The sequence below is a fragment of the Cydia strobilella genome, chromosome 26, assembly GCF_947568885.1.
Source record: "Cydia strobilella chromosome 26, ilCydStro3.1, whole genome shotgun sequence".
Taxonomy (NCBI): domain Eukaryota; kingdom Metazoa; phylum Arthropoda; class Insecta; order Lepidoptera; family Tortricidae; genus Cydia; species Cydia strobilella.
This window is the reverse complement of record NC_086066.1, coordinates 6,161,107-6,187,657: the sequence shown is the minus strand read 5'-3', so window position 1 is coordinate 6,187,657 and position 26,551 is coordinate 6,161,107. Positions and strand designations below refer to the sequence as shown.

General features: G+C 37.7%; 2 protein-coding genes across 6 annotated transcripts in view; one reads left to right on the top strand and one right to left on the bottom strand.

Moving 5' to 3' along the window:
- Nucleotides 1-1,785: 1,785 nt before the first annotated feature.
- On the top strand, nucleotides 1,786-4,622 carry LOC134753274 (zinc finger protein OZF-like). Its single transcript, XM_063689117.1, has 2 exons — nucleotides 1,786-2,120; nucleotides 2,876-4,622. Exons 1-2 carry the CDS (start codon nucleotides 1,955-1,957, stop codon nucleotides 4,177-4,179), a joined length of 1,470 nt encoding a protein of 489 aa, XP_063545187.1. The 5' UTR covers nucleotides 1,786-1,954; the 3' UTR covers nucleotides 4,180-4,622.
- Nucleotides 4,623-14,130: 9,508 nt separating this feature from the next.
- LOC134753272 (alpha-1,6-mannosyl-glycoprotein 2-beta-N-acetylglucosaminyltransferase) overlaps nucleotides 14,131-26,551 on the bottom strand; it is a 47,469-nt gene continuing 35,048 nt past the window's right edge. For 3 of the 5 annotated variants that reach the window (XM_063689110.1, XM_063689113.1, XM_063689112.1), the window contains 6 exons: nucleotides 24,010-24,170; nucleotides 19,577-19,708; nucleotides 16,645-16,731; nucleotides 15,971-16,101; nucleotides 15,605-15,784; nucleotides 14,131-14,207 (listed from right to left, as the gene is read on the bottom strand). In XM_063689110.1, the coding sequence (XP_063545180.1) occupies nucleotides 14,138-14,207; nucleotides 15,605-15,784; nucleotides 15,971-16,101; nucleotides 16,645-16,731; nucleotides 19,577-19,708; nucleotides 24,010-24,170 (761 nt within the window). In that variant the 3' untranslated portion in view covers nucleotides 14,131-14,137. The remainder of the gene's footprint in view (nucleotides 14,208-15,604; nucleotides 15,785-15,970; nucleotides 16,102-16,644; nucleotides 16,732-19,576; nucleotides 19,709-24,009; nucleotides 24,171-26,551) is intronic. The other 2 variants (XM_063689114.1, XM_063689115.1) reach the window with 1 other exon arrangement.

Genomic DNA, 26,551 nt, shown 5'->3' with positions numbered 1-26,551 from the left:
GCAGCGGCAGCCGCTCCGATTCTGCTGTTAATTTCTTCGTCAAGGTGGCACTTGGATGTTATTGTGCTCCCCAGATATCTGAATCTGTCTACTTGCTTAAGAGAGTCGTCGCCGAGCCTGACGTCAACGGGCGCTAGTGTCTCCAACCCCATGATTTCGGTTTTCTTGACACTGATTTTAAGGCCGAAGCGCTGACAGGACTCATTGAGGCTCGTCATAAGCGTTTGTAGGCTATCTGGAGAATCCGCCACAAAGCAAAGGTCGTCTGCGTACATTATCTCCGTAATAGTAGCTTGAGATACTTTCGTGCGCGCCTTTAGTCGTGCTAGATTAAACACACTGCCATCAGTGCGAAAACGAATACGGATGCCGTCCGCTAACGTTTGTAAGGCATCTCTGACGACAACAGCAAAGTAAATTGCGAAAAGAGTTGGTGCCAAAACGCATCCTTGCTTGACGCCACAAGTGACACCAAAGTATTTAGAATTTTCGCCCCTTACGCTGGCACAGCATTGCATGCCGTCGTGCAGAAGTCTAATGAGCCTGACAAACTTAGCCGTGCACCCCCGTTTCGCTAGCACCTTCCACAAGGCTTCACGAGGCACGCTGTCAAAAGCTTTCTCAAGGTCAACAAAGCAAAGAAATAGTGGCTGACCTTGTTCTCTGCTCTTCTCTTGAAGCTGACGGATAGAGAAGATGGCTTCGCAGGTGCCTCGGGTAGGTCGGAAGCCAAATTGTGTCTCAGGCAATATGTCTTCTGACAAAGGTAAAAGGCGATTCAGCAATATGCGAGCAAAGACTTTACCCGGAGAAGTTAGGAGAGAGATGCCCCTGTAGGAGTTGCAGTCTGATCGGTCGCCTTTGTTTTTGTATAAGGACCTGATGCGGGATACCCGAAATTCACTAGGAACTCGTTCCTGCTCCCACATCTGCTTAAATAATATCCAGAGAGTCTCATGCAACTCCTGTCCCCCATATTTGAGCAGTTCTCCAGGTAAGTTGTCGATGCCCACAGCCTTTCTATTTTTCTGCTGTTGTATTGCAGTGACAACCTCTTTCAGGGTCAATGGCTCATCAAGCTTTGAAACGATAGGGAGCGGCGCTAATGAATTTATGTACTGCATATCTGCAGCACGATCGACATTAAGCAGGATCTTGAAGTGCTCTCCCCACCGATTCAAGACGTCTTGCTTGCTGGTCAGCAACTTCGATCCGTCTTCAGTTTTTAGCGGAACACTGCTGCGAGTAACCGATCCGACAAGCTTACGCACTTCCTCGTAAAACTCAGACAGCTGGTTGGTATCTGAGAACCATTGAATGCGTGCGGCCTTGTCCTTCCACCACTTGTCCTTTACTTCGCGAACTACTTTTCGCAGCGCCGCACTACTGCGTTTGATGGTTTCCGCGTCTCGACCTTGGCGCAGGATCTGTCGGTGGTTTCTGACTGCATCTGTCAAGGCATCGTCATTGTCGTCAAACCAATCCTCGCGCCTGCTACGCTTTATACCAAGTATTTCTGAGGCAATATCAACGAGGTTTGACGACAGCGCTTGCCAATGGGCCAGAGAGTCACCAGTCATTAAATTCGATTCTCGAATTATGTCATTCACCGCTTGGATGAAGGTCAATTTAATTTCTGATCAATTAATTGTCAATTTGATTGTTCTGTATGAGGTTCTGTATTCCGTAAAGATCAAGTAAAGATTTGACAGTGTGCCTTTTAGAGTCTGCATAAAACGAAAAAGCGTAAAGAGAGCTGTCACTGTCAGGTCAGAGTCAGGGTCTGCCGGGTCTGCGGGAAATAATCGAATATTCATTATTCGTGTAGTTTTGTGTAATTTATTTTCTTTCTGAATAAAATATCGAGTGTAACATTGTACATGATTTCAAATTAAAATACTATATATACCAATGTAGTATCATAGACATAGATTGTATTATTGCCTTACAAAACATGCCAATAGAGGAGGTAGTGAAAAAAGAGCCAGTTTGGCTCGATGGCTGTGTGGAGATTCCTGAAGAGGCCATAGAAGAGATAGAAGACTTGTACAAGGACCACAAGATTAAAGAGGAACTTGTGTTGGGCCCAGAATTGACAGTGAAACCACCAGAAATATCAGGTAAGTGAATAAAAATAATAACGTAAGTTCCCGCGTACTTGTACAGTCGCCATGAGATATATCGGAGCGGCCAAGGCTCTCACAAATATCTGAACACGCCTCAGGCGCTAGAGTGCGCATTCAAATATTTTTGAGCACCGCGACGGCTGAAATTTAATATCTGATGGCGACTTTCCAAGTACAAGTAAATTCGAGTTTTGAACTTGTGTAGGAATAAAAGAAAGTTCCAAATATTGTGTACAAAATCTTTAAACTCCGCGCCGCCGTGGCCATGCACTTTTGCAGCTGGGTGTACATACATAGTTTAAGAATTATTGCAAGTCAGAGTTTCTTATTTTTGTCACTAACACAGTCAAAGTTCATGAATAATCCAAGGTACAGTCGCCATCAGATATATCGGAGCGGCTGGGATGCTCAAAAATATCTAAACATGCACTCTAACTCTAACGCCTTGACAATAGAGGAGTGTTCAGTTATTTGTGAGCACCTTGACCCCTCCGATATATCTGATGGCGACTCTACTTCTAGCAGACATCAAATCGTCATTGTATTCATTGATAATTGCCGGGTCCACACAGAGCGAGCATACGCACGAGGCAATTTCCTCATGCACAAAATGGTCAGTGTAGACGTGCCTCGGCCGAGGTGGTGCACGTTGGCCGTTCTAGACCCGGCTAATGGTTATTGGTTATTGAAATAATGTTTGTAAAGTAAAAAGTTCAGCCAAATTGTATCACTTTTCTCTTATGTTTCAGAAGCACAGAAGATGGAATCTGACTACAAAGTGAAGCTGGAACTGCTGAAGGAGGAACCCTGTGAGGAGCTTGCTTGTAAACAGGAGAATGCAGAAGACTCTAATAATGAACCTTTGGCACATTTAGAAAATTCAGGAAAGGTTTACTTAAGTGATGACAAATCTAACAATAAGTCTTTTAAGGGTCAAAAGGGCCAGCGATTAAAGTCAAAACAAAAGAAAGAACGCTACAACTGCATATATTGTACGGAGAAATTTCAAAACAAAAAAGGATTAACAAGACACGAGCGAACACATGATCAAAAAACATACTCATGCGATATATGCGAAAAACGTTTCAAGTGCTCGGATTACATGAATAAGCATATCAAGCGAGTTCACACGAATGAAAGGCTGTATAAATGCCATTTTTGCACTAAACGGTTTAAAGTGAAAAATGTATTGACAGAGCATAATAGAACGCACCCGAAAACTTTTGAATGTGATTTGTGTGGTAAAGCATTTTGGTCGAAGAAACGTGTAGCAACACACATACATAAAACGCATAGCTATTGGAAATGCGATATATGTAGTAAGCAGTTTGAAGTTAAACGGAAACTCATTCAGCATCTGCGGTATCATATGTATTCAGAGCCCAAAGCGCCACAAATAATACTCTATTGGGAGAAATTAATAGCAAATGAAAAGAAATTAACTTGCAATTTGTGCCAAAAAATATTCTACCAACATTCGAATTTAGCTAATCATATGCTGAGACATACCGGTGAAAGACCTTTTAAATGTGAACTATGTGAAAAAACATTTATGTCTAAACAAAACTTGGAATCCCACTCATATATTCACACTGGGAAAAAACTGTTCAGTTGCAGTTTTTGTCAAAAGGAGTTTACACAAAAATCAAGTTTGATATATCATGAGAAAGAACATACAGGCGATCTACGTTTTGCGTGTGTGTGCGGCAAGAAATTTGCAAAAAAATGGCGTCTAGATGCACATTCTCTAGTACATACTAAAGAGAGACCTCAGTGTAATATTTGCGAGACACGGTTCAAATGCACAACTTCGTTAGGAAGACACATGCAGATGCACGCCGGACTGACGTTTTCATGTGACATTTGCGAAAAACAATTCAATACCTTACCTAAATTGAAACAACACAAAAAAATACACGAAGGGATAAGATTCGAGTGTGTGGCGTGTAAAAATAAGTATACTTTAAAAAGCACCTTGGCAGCTCATTTTAAGAAAGCTCATACTGAAAATACTGAAGATTGTGAAGATGGCACTTTGATTGTTGGTATTTAGTGTTTACCAGGGCACTTTTTTTGAACTTACTTATTGATTTTTTCCCGTCAGATTTCTATAAAATTTGGTGGATAGATGGAGTTCCTTATTCTGTATACGTACATAATAAGCGCAATTTTACCGTACCAAAGATAATTAAGAAGACATAGAGTGCTCACTCCATACATCAGTGTTGTTACCAAAAAGACTATTATTTTCGTAATCTACATCTAACGTCAAGTAGCGGAACTATAAAAATTTGGCTGTTTCATACATTTTGGCTGGTCCATATTCTACGGGAGGGTAATTTTTTTTTCGCGATTTCGTGATTGAACCCATAGTAAAATTTGCTCAGTATATTCCCAAAACCTCCCTGGCAACGGGAATGCACTTATTTTTAGCCACCCTGTCTAATTTTTAGTTTTGTACAATTATAAGTTGTGATCTCATGATCACTTACAACTAAAGTAGGTAATTAAAACTCTTATAACAATTCAATGTCTTTATTTGTTACAAATTATACGTATTCAGTATTCATATCACACTTTATTTTAGTGGCTTATTTATAAAAATTTATACATTAATACTTTCCTTCCTACTATCATTTCTATGGACGTTTTCACTTATTGCTGTCGTTTGCCAGTTATTTCTTTATTCTACAAAACTGTGAAACTCTTACCTCGGCATTCGCCATCAGATATATCGGAGCGGCCAAGGTGCTCACAAATATCTGAACACGCCTCTATTGTCAAGCCGGTTAGAGTGCCTGTTCAGATATTTTGAGCACTACGGCCGTTCAGATATATCTGATGGCGACTGTATATTATTGCTCGGGCCGTTTCTCGTGTACGCTGACCCTCCTACCCTCCCTGTACTCCCTAAGAGATCTAACTCTTATTAAACCGATATATACGAGAAATTATGTAGTCTAATAGTAGTTTATGTAACTGCTACATAATGAAAGATTAAAATATGAGCGTAGGTTTTTGAAACGAATCAAACGAATGAAGTGAGTTTCATAATAAGATCACATAATGAGTGTTTTATGCCTAATCATGTGCAATTACCTACACTGTTTTATGCGTAAGCATAAATTTTAGGTCTGTGGTTTTATGTACGCACGTATTATTAGGCTCTCTATGATGTGTTCAGGAATCGCATGTTACGACCGGCATTGCGGCATCGTTGCTCTATCGCGAATATTAGGTAACGTCTCTGAAATATCTTGATCGCTCATTTTACACTAAAATGGAATTATACTTAGTTAGATTGTAAACTAAACTAAATACCTTATTAAAAGCAATTAAAAAGACGTCCATAGAAATGACTCGTAGAGATATAAGATGGTGTGCGTATATATGGAAGTATGGTTATATAATATATATATCTGTGGTAAGGACTGAGAAAATAAAACTTTGTTGCGTGATTATCTACAAAGCTACACTTATTTTATCAATTTACGAGAATAATTGATAATAAATTTAATTAATAAATAATAAAATAAATAAATATTGGACATTCTTACAAGAAGGCTTGTGTTGTAGGTACTCAGACAGATAATACAGAAATACACACATGGAAACACCCATGACTGAGCAACAAATATCTGTGTTCATCATACAAAACAATGCCCTTACCGGGATTCGAACCTAGGACCATCGGCTTCATAGGCAGGGTCACTACCCACTAGGCCAGACCGGTCGTTAAAAACGGGGATGGCCGGTTGAAGTATTTAGCAGATGGCGCCAGCATAGCTTGCCCTGTCAATGCCTAGAATTGTCAATTTTATTTAATGGAATTTTATGGTCTGGTTGTCAGCCCTTTAAGCCAAATGTCATAAAAAAAGGGGCAAGCTATGATGGCGCCATCTCTGCAAACCTTTGACAGTTGCCAACTCCATTCTTTGCTAATGGGGTTGGCAACTGTCAAAGGTTTGCATAGATGGCGCCATCATAGCTTGCCCCTTTTTGTATTAAATTTGGCATCCAGGGCATTAAAAAAACAAAAATTTGACACAATTCTAGGGATGGACAGGGCAAGCTATGCTGGCGCCATCTGCTAATTATTTCGACCGGCCAACCCCATTACTTAGTTCCCCAAATATAAAGTCCCACTAAAATATGCCCTTTGACCGCCAAAGACGTCAAGTGACGCCCGCTACAGACCAATATCAACCTTCGTGCATTCATACAAGGTTCACTATGACGCGCCGCGCACGATAGGCGTAGCGTACAAAGGGATAACGGAACTGGCACTTAAAGATTTGCCACTCTGGATGCGTTCTCACAGCTGTACGTGGTGATAGCGTTTATTGTAATATGTATTTTTAACTTATCTCTGTCTCTGTCTTTTGTATGTTATATTATATATTATTTTGTTGTTTTTCTTGTTACCTGTCGTGATTGTTTCACCGGATGGTCTCACCGGAAGATCAGCGCTGGAAGTCGCCAGCAACATGCTGAGGTGAGACCATTTCGTGGCACTTTTTCTTTTTATTTATGTTTCTCTGTTTTGTATAATTTTCTATTTGTGTGTGCTAACGAATAAATTATTTCTATTCTATTCTATTCTGCGGGCAGCGGTCACTTCAATTTCAAAGGTTGCTGTCAATGTTGTTCATACATAATGCGGGTTTGACCTGACCGCTAACCGCAGAACGCATCCAGTGTGGCAAATCCTTTAATACAGGTTGTTTTCTTGATAACCTGCATTCGGAAATAAATTTTGATGGCTCATTATTTTAGAGGCGGGTAAATTGTCAAAAATAACTAAGAAAAAATAAGTAAAACAAAAGTACTGAATTTGTATAAATTATATTATAATAAAAACAACCAATAAATGAAAAAAAAAACTTTAAAAATGCCTTTAAGGCAAGCAAACCAAGTCTAGAAACATAAACTATCAATCGTGCCTACAACCGATACAAAGATTAAGTTATTTCTTTAGTACAAAATTAAATTAGTCTTAATATACATTTAGACGAGTTAATGATAAAGACTGGTCTTCATGCAATTCTAAACATTTGACTATCCGTAGACAGAACTTTGATTCAGAACTACAACTTCTACAATGATATCTATAGCGTCGAATTATGATACCAACGACAGTTCACTTTTATATCGTCGCTATACTTACTCAACCTCATATCTATGCAACAATCATTTGATGGAAATGTCGCTTTTCTTTCATTCGGAATACGGGTGTTTTTGTCATCATATGAGTGTTGCAGATACGAGGTTGAGTAAGTATAGCGGCGATATGGAGTAGCTATCGCGTAAAATGTTTGTAGACATTTTGACCCGATGACGTATTATAAATAGATGAACACCGGTAGCATGCACGAAAAAGTGTCACGTTGTGGACATATCTCCATGGTAACGTTTACGGCCTTTTCATCAATGTTTTCTTATGATGTTATCACGCAAAATTATCGTCCGTAAACCGACTTTACAGACAACCAGTTTTTTTGGAAGTTTAGCACATTAACTTATTTAGAAATGTAACATTTAACTAACAATAATACGGTAAAACACGTCTTTAATTATTGAAGAAACTGTCGTAGACAGCATCATTCGACGCGATAGGTTTAGGAGTCTTTATTATTTACTCGTCTGTGGTTGGCAACTGTTATACAGTTATTTCAGATTTCTTACATTAGTATAGACAGTAACATTGTTATTTCATTAAATATCTGCCATCTTAAAGTATATTTGAGTAATTCCGAATCACTCCCAAACGTCGTCGGCTAATCAAAAATTGTTTATATAGTTCGGCCCAGGACCATCTCATTTCAAACATAGACAGAGAATCATACTGTCTTTGTCTTACGCTAGTACTAGCACCCAAAAGAAAGGGATAAGCATAGTTTTCTTTATTCTTATAGTTGGTCAAGCAAATCTTGTCAGTAAATAAGAACAAAAAACTATACTCATCCTTTTCTTTTGGGTGCTTGTACTAGTGTAAGACAAAGATAGTATGATTCTCTCTGTCTATGTTTGAAATGAGACAGTCCCTTGACAGACTATATTTACTGACAAGTTGTGGCAAGACTCAAGAGTCCATTTTCGGATATACCCAAATATACCTTATTTAATTTTCAGGCATAGGTACAGTCGCCATCAGATATATCGGAGCGCCCGAGGTGCTCACAAATATCTGAACACGCCTCTATTGTCAAGGCGTTAGAGTGCGTGTTCAGATATTTTGAGCACCTCGGGCGCTCTGATATATCTGATGGCGACTGTACATAAATAACTACTTTTAAAAGGACTAGTCACCAATGATTCGGAAATTAAAAACTATTTAAAATTAATTAAAGTTTTTGTTTATTTTAAGTTATCGATCAAAAGAAATAGCTAAGCGGACGCGGACGAGGTGGTAATGATTTACACAATCTTACTTGCTATTATTAAAGTAATTTTAAGATCATCTTTATCACCTCGCCAGCTGTATGCTTTCTGACCTAGCATGGATGGTATATTTTTTTTATTTCATTACAATTTATAGGTAGGTACAGTCGCCATCAGATATATCGGAGCGGCCGAGGTGTTCACAATACCTGAACACGCACTCTAACGCTCTGAAAATAGAGGCGCGTTCAGATATATGTGAGCGCCTTAGCCGCTCCTATTAATCTGATGGCAACTGTACATACGTCTGACGCATGATTTGTGCGATCTAAAAACAGCAAAACATTTACCTTAAAATTATGTATTTGCGCTTTGAAATTACAGAAAAATACATATACAAAGTTGAAAATGACGTTATATTTGTTGAGTCCATTTCGTAACTAGTTACGAAAGTGAAAATACATATTATTTTTCCATCCCATTATTATAAGTAAATAAAAAACTGAACGGACACAAGAAAACGTGTAATCAAGACAAAGTACCTACGATACCATATTTTCCTACTTCGTAACTGAATAAAAAAATCAAAGTTAAGAAATGTCTACTTTAGGCATTGTTCGATGTGAAATTAGGCATATATATGAATAGATAGACATGTTGAATTGATAATAAATAGTGAAAAATAAGCTGAAACACCTTATGATGAGTAATAATGTAAAAGGTACATTGGGGTAATTTCGAAAGTGGATAAGATTGAAAATGGCAAATATCTACTAAACTAGAATCACTTTCTAATGTAACAACAGTAAGCAAGATGCCTTAGCAACCGTTGCTTTAGCGTAAGTGTTGCTAAAGTATGAAGTGCATCCGGTTTTATAGATACTTGCCGATTTCAAAATTATCCCGCTTTCGAAGTTAACCCCATGCAATGCCAAGCAAATTACTAAAATGATATATTTAGTGCTATAAAATGCTAAAAAGTATTTTTGCTTATACATTATGAGAACATTTAATATTTAAGAAAGACAATATAATATGTAAAAGACGAATCTCACTTTTGGACATACAAATAAAAAAATACCGTTTATATGAGAAGTAAATTTACTTAAGATATTTATATATAACACACAAACAGTAGTACAGATTAGGTATCTACATATTTTATAAATATATCCTGTATTCTTTTGTGTCTCTTTGTAACACACAAATTACATTAGTGTGACTACGTAAAAACACAAATTTAATAAAAATATTTAACAATTTGACTTGTTTCCTAATTGTAAATGTCAATAGTTACTAAATGGAAAAAACATTTCGATTTAATAACTGAGATACTTTTACTTAATAAAGTGCCTATTATTTTATAAAATAGAAACCTAAAATTCAGTTAACTTAAAATAATTTATAATGTGTTGAAAATGGCTTACGAAAATGAGATCTTAGTTCTTCTAAAATTTCTATAATTTTTTCAAGATATTTTTCAACACACTTGCTCATAATCCTAGATATTAAATCCGTGTGCTTTTTGCATTATATAATTATCAAACTTGTGCGGAAATGTATGATAATCCGATTAACTTTTTTTTATTGTAGATTTAGTAACTGTTTCAACAATTAAAGTTTGATTAATACTTATATAAGTTTTGATTTTTCCTCGCAAGTGTGTTGAACAACGTCGTATGAAACACGTGTGCTTTGATCATTACACACATCGGCTTTCTTTATTGCGCGCGCGCTTGTAACGACCAACGTAAGATGCACTACATTATCGCAAGCCATACTTTTAAGGACGGGATATTAATTAATTAGATAAATAACTGATTGTAGCAAATATTTGAACTCTCATTGCACTAATATGGCCGGACATAACACATGTTGAAAAAAAAAACAACAAATAAAACTACACTTAATACACATATGTAATAAACATATTTGAGCGATATACAAATCGCGTTCTCGCGTTCGTTTGTCATTTATCGCTGTGGATAAAATCTATTATAACGTAAATTAGAAAAATAAATAAATACTGATAAAAGCAAGAATACAATAAAGGAAAACAAAAATATAATACTTAAAAATTAAATACTTTGAACAATCATTTCATCAATGGCGATTGGTAACAATTCTCAACAAAACATTATTTTTAGAGAAAAATTCAAATCCTAACTACTTTAAGTACATTTAATTCGTATTCCGAATACTTTTAACTTAATACTTTACAAAATTTCAAAATCAAATCTCCTTTTTTTAACACAAATCCTTGGGAATTCTAAAAAACCCTTCGCATGCGAAATCGGTAATTTTGGTATCAAAATCTTTAAGTGTCAATATACAGCCGAAATCGTCTTAGCATCCGAAGAGCTTTAATATCTCACCGTAGGTATAGTCAGTCATAAATGTCTAAGTAGTCAAGGTCAAATACATGTAAAAACTTTTTTGTCAACATTTCCAATAACATCTATTTATAGATGCTATTATAGCCGTCCACATGTCAAAACTTGCCAAGAAAAATGAAAAATTGATTATTCATGCCGGTTGTACACACTCATCGAGACACCCTGACACAGGCCGAGAACAAGTGTGTTGTGTACATAGTGCTCCCTCCTCGTCTCGTCTCGCCGTTCTCCGATTGGGTCGGAGTCGGAGTGGTGAAGAGACTCTTGGCGAGAGACTTTCGAAGAGTGTGTACATATAGCTCACATCAAAATAACGATTCAAAAGGAATGGAATGGGAGACCTTAGGCCTCTGGGCGGTTAGAAGTTAACTGACTGTACTTTTAAACATATAATCGAGATGAATAGATATGATTTTATTTATAAACCCCTTGGCGTATGAAACATCAATTAATATTTATACTTATGTCTATAACTACTACTTCCCATTTCCTTGGAAGCTACGATGCTTATAGTACAAAACTAGAGATGGGCCGAATATTCGGTAATTATTCGGTATATTTTTCAATGTTCGTATTCGGCCGAATAGTTCGGTTCGAACTGCCGAATATTTACCAAATAAACAATTTTTTTAAGAGCGTCCGCTAGTTAGCGCGGATGCACTTCGCGATCAGCCGGCGCAGCATGGTTCCATTTTCGCCTGTCACTATGCCCGTCACTCGCACTTACGTACTTGTTAGAACGTGACAGACATGGTGACAAACGATAAAAATGCGACCGTGCTACCGCCGCAGGTATGAGACGTTTCATTTTCTTTTCATAATTTCCGTTCGGTCGGAGAATGGTCAAAAACACGTTATGAGACTTATGAGTGCAGACTCCGGGCTAGAATGAACTTTAGGCTGTTTTAGCCTAACGGAGTAATCGGCAAAGTCCATATTCGGCCTATCTCTATACAAAATCTTAATTTAATAGTCTGTCCCAGTAAAAGACTTACATAAAGCGCCAATATGTCAAATATTACAATTACATTACATATATATCTGTCAAATTAATAAAAATAAAGCGAGATTAAATTAGATAATTCTTATCCGTTTGACTGCTATATTTCGAGTACCGATACCGATACCGATACCCGTATGAAATACACCTTCCCACTTCACGTTTAAGATTCAAATTTTGTGGTCGCAAGGTCAGCAAAACTATTAGCTTAGCACCTGCATATTTCAATGTGGGTGCTAAGCTAATAGCACTTACTGTACGTATATGGTGTTTCCAAAGTACTGACGATCCATTTTAAATCATTGAGATATTATTACTATAGAGAAGCAATACCAAAGAATGAAGTCGCAAACGCAACCTGTACCGTGCAACCAAAACGTCGTAAGCGCCGAAAATGGATGAATGAATAGTATTTATTTCAGGACAGGTCCCATATTGTGACATACAATTACAATTATAAATATATTAACAAATAAAATTAGGTACATAATATAAACAAGTCAATCTTAAAAATAAAAAAAATACAAAAAAAACATGGCGCTTACGCGTTTGTCGCCAGATTCACGCTCCGCGTCTACGGTTTGTTATCAAAACAACATTAAGTCATGGCGCAAAATACTGATTCTGAGTGCCGGTTCTATACGTTAGTAATAATAGTTCAATATTTGAAGTAATTTTAATAACAAAACTTCCGTGAGACACAGACATATTAAACATATTAATAACGGGTCACTCACGTATTTTAAGTCGAAAACGCTCGACATGTTTCACTCCTGATGACGCTCCTCGGTACGGAGTGAAACATGTCGAGCGTTTTCGACTTAAAATACGTGAGTGACCCGTTATTAATGTTTAATATTTAAAGTAACCCTACTTTTGGTTTGTAGGTTTTTATTTTGTATGTTATTGTTATTGACGATTGTACTTTACGCCCTCAAAGAATTAGTCAAAATGAATCATATAAGCTATTAACTACATTGTTAGTTTCTTAGTAATAAGTAAAGTAATATACATACTTTAGTACATTAAAAATTCTTCGCTTGAGTGGGACAGAGCTATTTCTGTCTCAAATTTGACGCCTGGCGTCTACTTGAACATGTCAAAAAGACTAGCACTACTCACTGCGACTTTCCGTCCTTTTCACACTTTACTAAATATAAAGAAACGGCTTATATCGCGTTAAGGGCATTATCGAAAAACCCTAAATTCCTGAGTCACTTTTTATTTATTTTATATACAGAGTGGCCCGTAATAACCCGGCAAACTTTAACTACTTATCGCGAGTAAATAATACGTACATATCAACATAACAACAACCATAACACATATGTTCGGCGAGCTGCAAAATTGCATAGACACATTATAAATTAAATCATTCAAAAAGTGGCCATTGAATTTTGCGGCTGCATTGTATTAACGATTATAATCTTTTAAAATATAATGGTAGTATGAAATGTTAAAATTTCATCGACATCGACTTATAAAAAAATCAGTTTTATTTTTATTTCCCCTCGCACTATTTAACTTCTAATCAAAGTTGCCCCCGACAGAACGGGGTACTCGTATGTACATTCATTATGTATTAATCGTCGCGTTCAGGGTTATAGTTTGTCGGGTAACTCTGGCCCACTATGTACATATAGTCTGGTCGCCAGTCTGTCTGTAGAAACAGCAAAAACCTATATTAATCACTTTTGCGCTAACATGAGATTACAATTTCTTTTTAGCGTTTCATTTATTACGTAATACGATTTAGTGGAGAGGGGGGTCGAACATATCTTATTTTTTCTAAAATTATTTATTTGGTAGCGTACAATGTTTCGGTTATTGGGCTAGTATCTCTTTTTAAGTATTGTAAATACTTGTACTAAGAGAATACCGCTCTTCCACTATAGGTAAGATCACAAAGATGCGATTTTATTCAAATTTCTATGAAATTATGACGTTTAAAAAGTATCAAACACGGTGCAGAGTTAGCTTAAATGGGCTCCAGTACCTTTGTAGGTATAAATGAACGTTCTAAAAATGATTTTTTGGAAAAATTAACACTAAAACAAACGTGTATTTGTTTTTTCCTTTAGTCTTACGTAACAATATAGGGGAGAGGGGGTCAGTCTATTCTTATTTTTTCTTACATAGGGGAGGGAGGTGGTCAAAAACTAGCAAAAATCGTCTTACGTAATAAATGAATGGCGCCTTCATCTCTGCCCATTATTTTTCTTTATCGACTATATTTATGCAAAATACACGTATTTCTTCAACTGCCGATCGGCCTTGGTCATATTTGTGCACATCTCTTGATCTCTGAAAAAAAAAAACCATCGCTGTTAATAAAAGTGCAATAAAAAAAAAACAAGTTTACACTATTGCTATTGTACATGCTGCTCTTCTAGATGCCATACTATAGTGCAATTAAAAAAAAATTGAATTTCCAAGTTTACACTATTGCATTGTAGATGCCGCTTTTCTAGATTCCATACTATACGATAAGATAGACAAAATATACATGTACCTACATCGTATGTACCTATAGATGCATAGACTAATGCGCTTGCGCCGAAACCTTGTCAAACCACTCTTGTTCAGTATTCAATCAGCAATCATAATCATAATCATTTATTTAACTCCAGACAACAATGGTCCACAATAATACAAATTAAAAATTACAATTAAATTAAAATAGGTCAATACATGGTCGTTTTACTTCCATACATAATAGTGGCGACGAGGAGGGGACCCAATGCTGGTTGTAGCTGAACTATGATCATCAGATAATAGTTTTTTAGGGTTCCGTACCCAAAGGGTAAAAACGGGACCCTATTACTAAGACTCCGCTGTCCGTCTCGCGAATTCCGTGCACGGCTGAGGAATGTTAGGAATGTTGGGCGTCATGACAGAGTGATGGTGACTGGTGTCATTTTGTACGTACGGGCGCGGCGCACACCCCCCCACTTCCTCGACCTCCGAATGCACGGAATTGGCGCGCGGACAGTACGTAAGAGGTACAGTAAATACGCCGGTTTTCCCGAACGTTTATGACGCAGTTCCCATAGCTTTATCCTTTTAATTTTGGAGTTATTGGAAAACGGTGAATTTCCATTAATAACCTGCAGAATTCTGTATTATACCGTTGAATTTAAAGCTAAGCTATCAAACATCATACTCAATATCGGCTTCTTAGCTTTATTAGAAGTGTTTCAATCAATCTTTAAGTAGTATGGCTCCATCGGTACTGTCGATGATTTCGCCAACGTCAAAGTGGGATCGAATTAATATTTCTAGATTTTCTTCAGCCAGTGTACGGTAAATAAAATTATGGGCCTCTAGGGCTCTAGCCAGACACGGTTAGAGGTAGAAATACCAAATGCTCTTAGAGCACGACGTTGTTCAAAACCGATAGCTGTGGATTTTACGAGAAGCACGTGGACTACCGGCCGTTGACTCCAAAATGGTGGTTAAACACGCTTTGAGATTAATTCTCCATTCACTGCACACTACCAAATTAGATTACTGTATAAAAAAGCTATCGATATTACTCTTTAAACAATATTAATGAACAAAAAATAAAGGAATTAATCACGAGGCTACTATCAAGATGGCGTTCGAACCGGAAGTCCAGAAGTGTTTAAAAAGCGTTACGCAACCAAATGGTATCCAACAGTTTTTACAGTTTGACAGTTGCCGTTTGCCGGTTGACTTACCTTCGGTCCCCCCAACCCCCATTGCCTTTCACCAACTTCTTGTTATGCTTGGCGCCGCCAGGGTTGATGGACGCCGTCAACCTCTTAGGGTACAGAAGGTGCTTCGTGGTTTGAAGGAGCTTTTGTACTTTGCTGATGACTAGATTCGCGTTGCAGTTGGACTTCTTGTGGTGGAGGCCGCTAGGGACAAAAAAAACACGTTACTCCAGTTTTAACCATGGTTATCGTAGAAAATACTGCACACGTTTCTGCCATTTTGGCCCTAATTTATTTTTACATACTTTTTGAAGGTCTAGCAAGTAACTCACTCCCATAATCTTACTCACAGAACTGATTCTGAAAGGAATTAATCCATGTGGAACTCACCATTCACCAATGTGGAACACCCTCGGGCCCTTGCTCATCATGACCTTAAACTTCTCGCGTCCCTTTCTGTTCTGAGAGAGATGAAGCAACGAGTAGTCCCAATTGTAATCGTCGTATTCGCAGAACTGATCCTGAAATGCAGAATTATTTAGTTAGAGGAAAAAATCATTTCTAAAATTTGTGGGACTATCGGCATTACGTTTATTATATTACTGTCACTGTAGTTATGCGCCAGCAATAGATTATCGTATAACATTGCTGGCTGAGGTCGGGATAGTGACCTTGAGTTGCGAGTTAAATTCCGCGCAATATTGAACAAGCAAGCGGGGTTCCTCTTCTGATAACAAAATGATCGAACTGCTGTATATCCACTAGTCTCCCATTTGGAGTTAAATTTAACAAAACTCATAAGACGAGTCCACACAGAACTTCGCGAGGAAATTGCTGCGCGAAGCAGCTTGCTCTGTGTAGACGTGCCTCGGCCGCATTGCATGGCTCGGGCGAGGCGCGTCTCCAGCGAGGCGGCTCCTTCTGTGTGAACCCTATTATAAGTATTTGCGCTCTGAACCAACTACAACCACTGAAGGAAATTGTATGTTTCAAGCTCTAAAACAGCTTGCGCGTGCGTTGTCCGTGTCTGTCAGTATCCAAGTAACAGTGTATAGATAGTATACCTGCAGAGACATGATAGAGTTCCACACGGTCCTGTTGAAGACCATGCCCATGTTATGGATACTGGAGTGCCAGGGTGTGATCTCCACCTGAAAACGTTACGAATTGAAAATGATGTCATGGGAAATTGTGGGATTGGAGGTCATTGAGGGCGTCCGCTAGCTGGCGTGGTTGCACGGAGCGAAACATAGTATGAACTACGATACTGGCGTGGTCGTGTGCGCCGGATCTTACCTACAATACTAATTATAATAAAATAAATGGCACTCGCGTTGACGAAATATTGTCCCACCACGCACAAAAGCCGTAAGAGTGTTTTCACATTGTCCGATATCGGTTGTAGGATCCTTCATTCGCTCCCGCAGTATCACAGTATTCCGCAGATCCTACATCCTAACATGCATCCGACAGCTGACGGAGGTCCGACATGGCTGAAATTATCGGAAGTACCTCTCGGATATCGAATGTCGGATGCTGCTTATGAGAGAAACAGCTGCTAGAGCTGCCCTATGGTATCAAGTCGGCCTTTTTGTATTAGGTTTTTATCAATAAAGATTTCGCATGAATAAATAAATACAGAAAAAACATTTATACATTTTACTTCTGTCCGATATCGGATCTGGCAATGTGACAACGTTCTAACAGCCACTAGAAAACTGAATTAATCGTATAAGTCCAGTATTTTCGCGTAAAATTAAATCCATTCGATTGTATACCGTATTGTAGGCCCAGCTAGGGCAACAAATTTCAAATTCAAACTGATTATGCGTGATTGGGCATAAAGGTAGAAGTATGTCTGTAGATACCTATAGTCTGTCCGTTTTCCTAAGTCAGCCGTCAGCCATAGTAAATGTATGGTGAACTTGATCGTTGAAATTGGACAGGCCATATACTCGTACAAAACAAAAGTTTTACTTCTAAATAGATGTAGTTAGTAATAATTTAATCCTGAGTTACGAAACGGGGACAAAATTTCGTAACTAGTTTCGAAATTAGAATACAAATAGTTTTCTATAAGTACCAAATACTTTTACCGACCCTCCAGATTTAAAACCTACTTTATTTTTTGTTAATCATAATTAAAAACATGCACAAACGTGATTTGTAATTAATAATAACAACTAGATTATTTCATAATTACCAGGCAAATGAAAACCATGAGAAGTGCATCGAAAGCAATACAGGCTTATCTTGGACTAAACATGCAAATATTTATTTAATTAAGATCTATGGCGGTCTACACATTGGATGCGGATCGAGGGCGAGAGCCAGACGTCGGTATAAACGTGCATAGCGCTGTCATGCTCACACACCGCGCGGAGCCGCGCACGGACTACGTTTACTTTAAGGCGCTATTCTATAATTACGTAGCATTAGAAACATAAAGTTTGCACACAGAAAAGTGTACTTTATTGGTAATATGTGGTATTTTATATAAAGAGGGACCTTATTGTCGATAACGCTTACGCCATTATAAACGATGCTCCGATATAAATACAATGCCGCGCGACGCTGTGCGGCGTAAGCGCCATCGACAATAAGGTCTCTTTTCATAGAAAATGCCCCATATGCTAGTTCATTTATTTAAGGCAAATGATACAAATAATGAAATAGGTGACGATACATAATGCATAATAGTATATTTTATCAAAAAGACATACAGTACCAGATCAAATCAGAGATACAAACAAGGCAACGAAAATAATACATTTTCAATAAAAAGGACTCGGTTGTCGATAAGCGCGTTTTCGTAGTTGTCAAACCAAATTTCAATTATGTTTACAAGTTCCTAATTAATTTGAAGGAAACAACAATGTTAACAAATGGACTAAACATAAACACAAGTTTGTCTACATTACAGAAAAGGCAATTTAAATACAACGATTGATAAGAAATGACTACAGAATTTCTAATTCACATAAAAAAACAATAGTGAATCGAGTAAGAATCCTACTAATAAGAAAGTTATAGGTTCTCAAACTTCTCAATATACGGAGTTTCTTTTCATCATGAAATATTCAAGCAAATATGAATTATTTAAATTGATACCCAATACCCATTGAACGTTTCCAGCACGTTTTTAATTGTAGTAGCCGTGTTTTCAGTAAGTTCGTTATTTTTTTATAAAATGTAAGCAATTCAGTAAAATTTACCCGTAACGGTGCATAGGTAGTCTAAACCAAAGGCAGCAAATGCTATGTACAATGAATGAAAGAAAATTATTTATTTCAGACGTATTTATAAAAGTCCATACAATGCTAAGCTAAATACTTTTGCCATTTTTCATAAACATCCGACAAAGCTCAAATAGCTAAAAGTCCTGTTTTTTTCTGTCAGTTTGACACTTGTGTTTGTTGGAAAGAGACAGAACGTACGAGGCCTATTAGATTTATGAATAATGGCGTTAAAGCGTATTGTATCTACAGCTATTCCCATTTATAATAAATTGAGGTTATGAGCAATGTTTTAGCTTTTACTGCTTAATAGTGATTTCCACTAACTAATCAAACCCATTCGATCTTAACCTAAACAATGAAAAATTTAAGTGGAAAAAACATTTTATTTTTATATCTTAGGGACAGCCGTTGAGACGTCCGTGTAAAACTTTTAAATCTAAATCATTCTAAATAGTGAGGACATATAGCCATTCAGGTCAGCTGTACAAATTGAGACTAGAATGTGTTGCAATACTTAATGTTGTTTACGATACCACCATGCCAACCACCATCTGACTTTTTAACCCAAAATATTTGGTTAGTTCAGCATTCGATTCCTCTAAATAAAAACGAACCCATTGAATAAGCGTTCATTTACATAGACCCCTTTTGATTTCAAGTTAGAAGTTTAATATTGATTTTATACGGTTTGTTTTGTAAAACATGCTCAAAACCCCAAACCAAACTACCGTGCTACCTAAGCTTCAAGCTCTTTAACCTTTTGCGTGTACCCGTATAAATTCGGGTACACTTGATAGTTCCAGCTCGTCGAATCCATCTTCCGTCTCCGTCGCTCCTCATTAGCTGCCCGCACTTGCTGGATGTACGACAGAGTCAGCTGCTTCTTTCGCTGTTGCGTGTGAAACATGTTTTATGGTGGGGGTTGCCAAAGAAAAAACCTACTTCGTAACTAGGGAACATTTTCGTAACTGTTCGGCGCTTTGCTCAAATTGACATCTGTAATACCATGGCTAGCAAGAAATATATGATTATGATTATTAAGATGTTTGTTTTATAATTTACAAATGCGTTTTTATATTAGATTTTTTCCTTGGCCAATTATAAACTTATACACTAAAGGAAAAACTTAATACAGGTTTGAGTAAAATATTGCACCGATCAAGAGACTTCACTTATTCTACTTTCGTAACTTTTTAAAAACAAAAGTTACGAATGTGTACCAAATTTTTCAATTTAAATGGACAAGGAAGTAAAAAATACCTAGTTTCTTTAGTTATGCTTAAAATTATCTTAATAAGGATGTTGACATGAATGGCGAATAGAATATATAAAATGTTATGTTTTTACCATAGCAGGGAATATTAGAATACTGAAAATCCAAAGCATCACGTGACTGCAAACGCAAATCGGAGCGTGTGACGTTTGCAATAATTACATGTCTATCTATAAAATGAAAACAGTAAAAAATTGTCAACATCCTATTGTATATGTTTCTCCTTTTAGTGAATATGTATACTGAAACGAAATGGTGCGTTGATAAAAACACAATTGCATTTGTATATTTGCAATTCCAGTGTATGACCATAAAATCGATAAGTTAATTTCATTTACTTGCAAATTTCTAAAACAAATACTAATAACAAAACATCCAAAAAAGTATCGCTTTTCTGGATTTTAATTTCAGAATGGTTTTAATTAGTATGTGTTTAGTATGTAAACGCTATGCCAAGAAATCCAGAGACTAAATGTTTCATACTTGTACTTTTCTGGCTGTCGTACAAGAATTTAATTTCAGTACCATTTCGTACCTTGTCACAGTGACAACCAATACGAGAGTCGCTAGATAGTCGCTAGGGACCTCATAGTCTTCATACTATTGTCACTGTGATAAGAAATGGTGTTTTTTTTTAGTTTCTTGGCATAACGGATGCTTGGTTTCAAGCAAGCTTTTTTTAAATTAATATTAAAGCACATTCAGTGCTACGCACAGTTAGCAAGTGTCAACATTAAAGAAAAAGCTTGTGTTATATCAAAACGAACAACAAAAAAATCTTTTAGTCTTTGTTATATTTGTTTTTATAAATTATAACAGATAGAGTTCTAGGCCACAGTAGAACCATTTCAAACCCATAAAGGCAAAGAGTTGTTTAAAAAGTTGTTCTTAGTGACTTTATTTGATACAAATTGTCTACTTCTATAGGGCCCTCCACACTCGTGCGCGAATTGCGGCGCGAAGCCGCGAACGCGAGTGTGGAGTCTAGTTCGCTAATCAGCATAATCGACTCCACACTCGCGTTCGCGGCTTCGCGCCGCGTAGTCTGGAGCGGGCTTATTGCGTTGACTATATTAATCTGTTTTAACGTTGAACATTGACAGTCGAATTTCGTATGTTATGATTTCCGAGGAGTATTTTAAACTGCACCGACATTGACAGAACAAAGTGTGGCAGTGTCGCTATCGCTATAAGCGTCATAATTTCATATAAATTTGACGTTTATGGTATTTATACGCTGGCAAACTAACCTTTGTCAGTAGAAAAAGGCGCCAAATTCAAATTTTCTGTGGGAGGACAACCCTTTGCGACGACATTTTATTTTGCCGCCTTTTTCTACTGACGGAAATGGCTTGCCAAACTATACCATGCTTCGAGAACACCGGGAAGGGAGTCGGCATTCGCACTATTTCCCCTCTGCCGAAGCACATGCCCAACTGGGCATGCACACAACTAGTGCGGTGCGTTATTATTCACAACGACGGGACTTAATCGCGTAAAATAAGTTTTAAATTTACCTCCGACGTTTCGAGGACGGCGTTGTCCCCGTGGTCTCGGAGAAGACTGGCTCAAGTTGACATCAACATCTTCTAGGCCACGGGGACAACGCCGTCCTCGAAACGTCGGAGGTAAATTTAAAACACATTTTACGCGATTAAGTCCCGTCGTTGTGAATAATAATGAGTAAAAATCGTGAAAGTTGAAATTAGCGCGGTGCGTGTTGTGACTCATCCGTACAAAAAGAGACAGGTGTGCAAGATTTGTCTTTGACGTGTGTCATTTTCTATGTATTTGTGTCGTTACGGATTAGATTTTGTATGTAGTGAGTGAGAAGTGCGACTGTGTGCACGTTTCCTCCCGCAAAAAATGGCAGAACGATTTGTACGGTAAGATATCGCTTGGGCTCCTCCCTTCTGACGTGTCGGAAGACGGTGTTGCTCGAAGATGATTGAGTATACCCACTTTGTCACGTCAGTCTAAACAGAGATACTAGAGTCAAAACCAAGAATAATCTGCAAATTTTGACAGCACACGCAGAGTGCAGGTGTTATTTTAAACGTCAAACTTCTATTGAAATTATGACGTACTTTTTTTTGTAATCGGCTATTATGCCTTTCTAGGAAGTTTCAAAGTATTTGTAATGGATTCAAACTTTCAACCCTTTTTTAACCCATTTAGGGGATGAATTTTTAAAAACGCTGAAATCTTTTTTCTTGTATTTTAATAATATGCCTTTATACGAAGTTTCAAGTTCCGCACTAAAAAAAAATATGATCTCTATACAAACTTTCAACCCCTTTTTCACCACCTTAGGGGATGAATTTTGAAAAACCCCTTCTTAGTGGATACTAACGTCATAAAAGCTACCTATTGTGAAAAATTCAGCTCTCTAGTTTCAACGGTTTGGGCTGGGCATTGATTTAAGTGAGTCAGTCAGTCAGGGCTTTTACGTTTATATATTAGACATGCGCAAAACAGTGCTCCAAAAAGTAATGCTATATCACATCACTTTTTCGAAAACGTAATAGTACACTGAGATATCACATCACTCATCACTCGAAACATGACCCGAACGTGAAACAGCGCTCCGGCGCGCGCGTGATGGTCAAATTACAGCATCTCCTACATTACGCAGCGCATTTACAGTAACCTAGTGACGTAGTGACTAGCGCGTCTCGTACCTATCCGTAATCCGTATCGCCGATCGATTTATTTAATTTATTACGCATTGCGTTTTGTCACCGCTATGTGAAAGATTTTTTGTTAATTCTTATAAATCATTAAATATGCATAATTTATTATTATTTGGATAAAATTGATGTGACACTGATACATGTATGTAATTAATTATGTATGTAAGTTTCGCAGGTATATATACCATACCTGCATTCAAATTGATTTCCCTTCATACTTTACCAAAATAAAATGGAACTCCAGGCTTAGGACTGGCAAACTTCTATAATTATTTTACTATTATTTACAATTTCATTTAAGTATATTTATAATTTAGTTCAAACATACATACACAAATCTAATTTCTACACTCAAGTCTCGGTACGGTACGCACTAATTCACAATTAAATTAAAGGATAAACAAGTAACTCGTACTTAGTTTGCCGCGAACTGCGAAAGTCAACCAAACATTTCATAACAATAATAAAAAACGGTTTTGTTTTCGTCACATTCAAAATCTCAAACAAATTACTTGATTTAGCCGCATCCTTCTCGTATTATAAGAAATCATTATAAGCTCTACGCGGACGCACTAGAGTTTTAAATCTATTGCAGATGCAGAAAATCATATTCGTAAGAATATTAGTGAAATTTGCGACAACTTAAACGCAATCGGCCGAGCGGCCCGACCCGAAGTCTTCCGAAGATAGCCGAAAGAATCGCAGAGCGAGAGCGAGCGATCACTGAGTGCGAGTGCGAGCGAGATAACAAAGCATGGCTTGGCAAACAAACAACTGTGATGACACTATTGCAAGTAGCATTATACATTACGCGCACTGTGTATGGAGTTGAACTGACCATTCATATCAGCGCGTCAATCTATTGAATTTATGCGGAATTGAAACCATTACGCGCGCTTCGGCGCGGGTCGTTCGGCTCGCGTGATGAGTGATACATGAAGTAATGGTTGATTTTTCCGTGTGATACGTAATGGCATATTACGCGTTCAAGAGATATCTCATTTGTGATATTACGAGCATTACTTACACATGTCTATTATATATATATATATATATATATATATATATATATATATATATATAGATAAATAACACTGGCACTGCGTGTGCTGTCAAAATCTCTGCAGAAATTTCTTGGTCTAACTCTAGACTTATATTGACCGGGAACAGAGATATTGAACAGAGATAGTTTGACTCCACGTTTATTAGTTTTGTTTTTCTCACCTTGTCAGCCGTGGCATGGTACTGATACGTCTTGAGGTACGTCCCTAGCGAGAGCAGCTCGCATTGAGGACACGTCTTGTCTGCCGTGGTCCTCATGAGGTTTAGGACGTGGAGGAAATCCTCGGCCACATAGTGGTCTTCTTCGAGGAACACCACCATGCCTGTAAAAGAAGAGTTAATTTCACAAAATATTACATTAAAAAAGCATTTCCGGGAAACCCCCCCCCCCCCTCCATTTGTCTCATTCATTTATTGAGCACGGAGAGCGCTCGTAGCCTAGCGGTAAGAACGTACGACTTTAAATCCGGAGGTCGCGGGTTCAAACCCCGGCTAGTATAGTTAACGCTATCTCTACTGAGCTCGTTCACTTACCTGATCAGATGTTCTCAGACTCATATTCTTGCTTCTCCCTCATCTACTTCTAAATTTTATAATAGCTCTTTTACCTTCCGGGCTGTTCGGCTGTGGAATGCTTTACCAGTAGAATTAAGATTAGCTAAATCTCTCCCCATATTCAAAAATCAGCTAAAACTATACTTTCTATCTCTGCCTTAAGTTGCCATTTTATATATTGTATATATGCTTGTATAAATATATATTATATATATATATATATTGTATTGTATATTTATTTGTGTGTTTTAATACTTATATGTATAAGTAGTAATTGTAGTATGTGTGTTTGTGTTTAATAGTCTCCATATTTAGCTCTTTGCACTACCTGTTGACTTTTGTATGAGTTCTACATTTCCTGCTACCCAAAGGTTGTCTGGAAGAGATCGCTTTTTAGCGATAAGACCGCCTGTTGTTACCTGGTTCTATTTTTTCTTTAAATATTTCTTTGTAGTTTTACATGTATGTAAAATGTATAATTTTGGTGCAATAAAGAATATTTACTTACTTACTTACTTACCTGTACTAACAATGGCATTCTGTTAAACAAAAGCCATTATTTCTTTTGTGTGAGCGCGTGGCCTTTGTGCCTGAGCGCGTGGCCATTGTGTGTGAGCCTCAGGCACAAAGGCCACGCGCTCACACAAAATAAATAATGGCTTTTGTTTAACAGAATGCCATTGTTAGTACAGGTAAGTGAACGAGCTCAGTAGAGATAGCGTTAACTATACCAATGATTTTTTCGGAATTTATGTACGATATATCATTTACCACGACCAAGTATAAAAGTGCCCATTAAATCCCTAATTCTCAAACCTTTCGTGGGCCACTAGCCCAGCTAGCGGGTTAAGGAGACCGCCACCGTACTTGTACATCATAACCCTCCCTTTCCTCTTCCCAACTCCAAACATTTAACTAGGTTCTAGTGGTAAGTTAAGGTTCGAAATAAACGAAACTCTGACACACTCGCCAAGTCCAGCAATCCTGTCAGGGGAAATCCTGACGTATGCCAACTGTACCCGTGCACTGCAGCTGGTTAAATATCCTATTAGCTTTCACCACCAGTGGTGTTTGGTCTGAGTGTACTTGGCTTCCTTGTAGACCTGGATACCTGGAACTGGATTGTGGAGACCTGGGTATAGTTGACTGACACAAGACTGACAGACGACTGACCTGTGTGGGAAGCTGTGCACTGCAGCTGGTTAAAGATCCTGTTGGCTTCCCTGTAGTGCCCATGGAGATCTGGATGTAGTTGACTGACACAAGACTGGCAGATGACTGACAGAGGACTGACCTGTGTGGGAAGCTGTGCACTGCAGCTGGTTGAAAATCCTGTTGGCTTTCCTGTAGTGCCCGTGGAGATCTGGATGTAGTTGACTGACACGAGACTGGCAGATGACTGACATATGAGTACACAGATACTTTTTCGAAGCATCCTTGGGGTATTTAAATTCTTGAAACCGAAACCACTCATAGTATTATGTAAGTAAGGGCTTCTGTTGTCCAAAAACCAGCAGTTTATGTGTAATAATCTAATAATATACCATGGTAAAGTTCATCGTACAAGCACGCACGCACGCGCGCACACACACACACACACACACACACACACACACACACACACACACACACACACAACACACTTTTAAGTAATTATCTTAACAGTATAATAAATAGTTGTAATAGACAAATAGATTCGAGCCCTACACCCCAGCAGGGGGTAACAGGAAATTAAGAAGAATAGACAAATAGTAAACATATATAATACAGATGAATATACTATAGTTGATAATGTCATATTTCTATCATCCTTGCTAAACTTTAAAAATTGTATACGTAACAGCGATCTGATCATCTGTATCTGTTTTTAACTTGTGTACACAACCAACCTTTGCTGCATTGCTAGAACTGGCGGTGGTTTATTCCCTGATCCCTATAAGACAGGTTTACCTAGTTTAGGGCTCAGGACACTATTCCTGGGCTGTCTAACAATAGAATACTCCTAAAAATGTAATTCTACTATGTAATATGACCGACAAATAGTTGACCTGTGTGGGAAGCTGTGCACTGCAGCTGGTTAAAGATCCTGTTGGCTTCCCTGTAGTGCCAGTGGAGATGTGGGTGTAGTTGGCTGGCACAAGACTGGCAG

Bases quoted from the DNA above. Each gene is read 5' to 3' on its own strand.
- LOC134753274 (XM_063689117.1), top strand. From the start codon at position 1,955: ATGCCAATAGAGGAGGTAGTGAAAAAAGAGCCAGTTTGGCTCGATGGC. The intron at 2,121-2,875 runs GTAAGTGAATAA...CTTATGTTTCAG, and splicing joins GAAACCACCAGAAATATCAG to AAGCACAGAAGATGGAATCT.